The sequence below is a fragment of the Apaloderma vittatum genome, unplaced genomic scaffold, assembly GCF_000703405.1.
Source record: "Apaloderma vittatum isolate BGI_N311 unplaced genomic scaffold, ASM70340v1 scaffold20754, whole genome shotgun sequence".
NCBI classification, from domain to species: Eukaryota; Metazoa; Chordata; class Aves; order Trogoniformes; family Trogonidae; genus Apaloderma; species Apaloderma vittatum.
In genome coordinates, this window is record NW_009714611.1 from 1 (window position 1) to 720 (window position 720).

Here is a 720-nt window from a genome sequence, read left to right on the forward strand (position 1 = left end):
CCCTCCCCCGCCACCCGAAACCTCTCTGTCACGTTTCCAGGTTCTCTCGCACCTTATCGTGCATCCCTATCTGCCTGTCTGCTACCTCACTCGTGTTCCCAGCCCCCTCTTTGCCCATCTGTTACCTTTGTCTTCCCTGTGTTTTACTTTATTAACCCTCAGTTTGCCCACCGGACCCAGAAGGGCCTGGGACCCTTCCTTAGCCCGCCATGATTCCCTGAAGAGTCACCTCGCTCCTACCTATGGTTCTTTCTTTAGTCCTGCAGTCCAGGCCCTTTATTCCTCCCTCTCCTCATTTCAGGTGCTCAGATCCTTTAAAACTCCTGATTCTTAAACTAGCAAGACATTTCCGGGTTCATGGGTTTTCAACCACGTTGCCTTCCCTCAACAGCCTGGCGTGTCTTTTCATTATGTTGTTTTTGCACCAGTTTGCTTGCTCAGAAAAACTAATTCACAGAACCTGCCTTTGATCTTAAGATTTGGTTTTAATCCTGTTTTTCCCTCTCATCCATTGATAGATTTTTATGAACCCGGGGAGCAGCAGCATCGACCCCACACTGTGAATAAAAGTCGGAAGCAATTGCAACGAGAAAAAGCCATCCAGCAGCAATGTCAGAAGCTGGGGCTGCAGGGGGGAGCAGCCTCTGTTCCTCCTGAGCAGTTGCTTTCTGTACCAAAACATAAGGCTTGTCATCCTCAGCAGCCTGCGCCACCACCTCA

General features: G+C 49.9%; 1 protein-coding gene across 1 annotated transcript in view; it reads left to right on the forward strand.

Annotated features, from left to right (window-relative positions):
• Nucleotides 1-518: 518 nt before the first annotated feature.
• GORAB (golgin, RAB6-interacting) overlaps nucleotides 519-720 on the forward strand; it is a gene marked incomplete at its 5' end in the record, with an annotated part of 7,563 nt that continues 7,361 nt past the window's right edge. Inside the window, one exon of the mRNA XM_009868840.1 lies at nucleotides 519-720. This exon is cut by the window's right edge and continues 141 nt beyond it. Within this exon, the coding sequence (XP_009867142.1) occupies nucleotides 519-720 (202 nt within the window).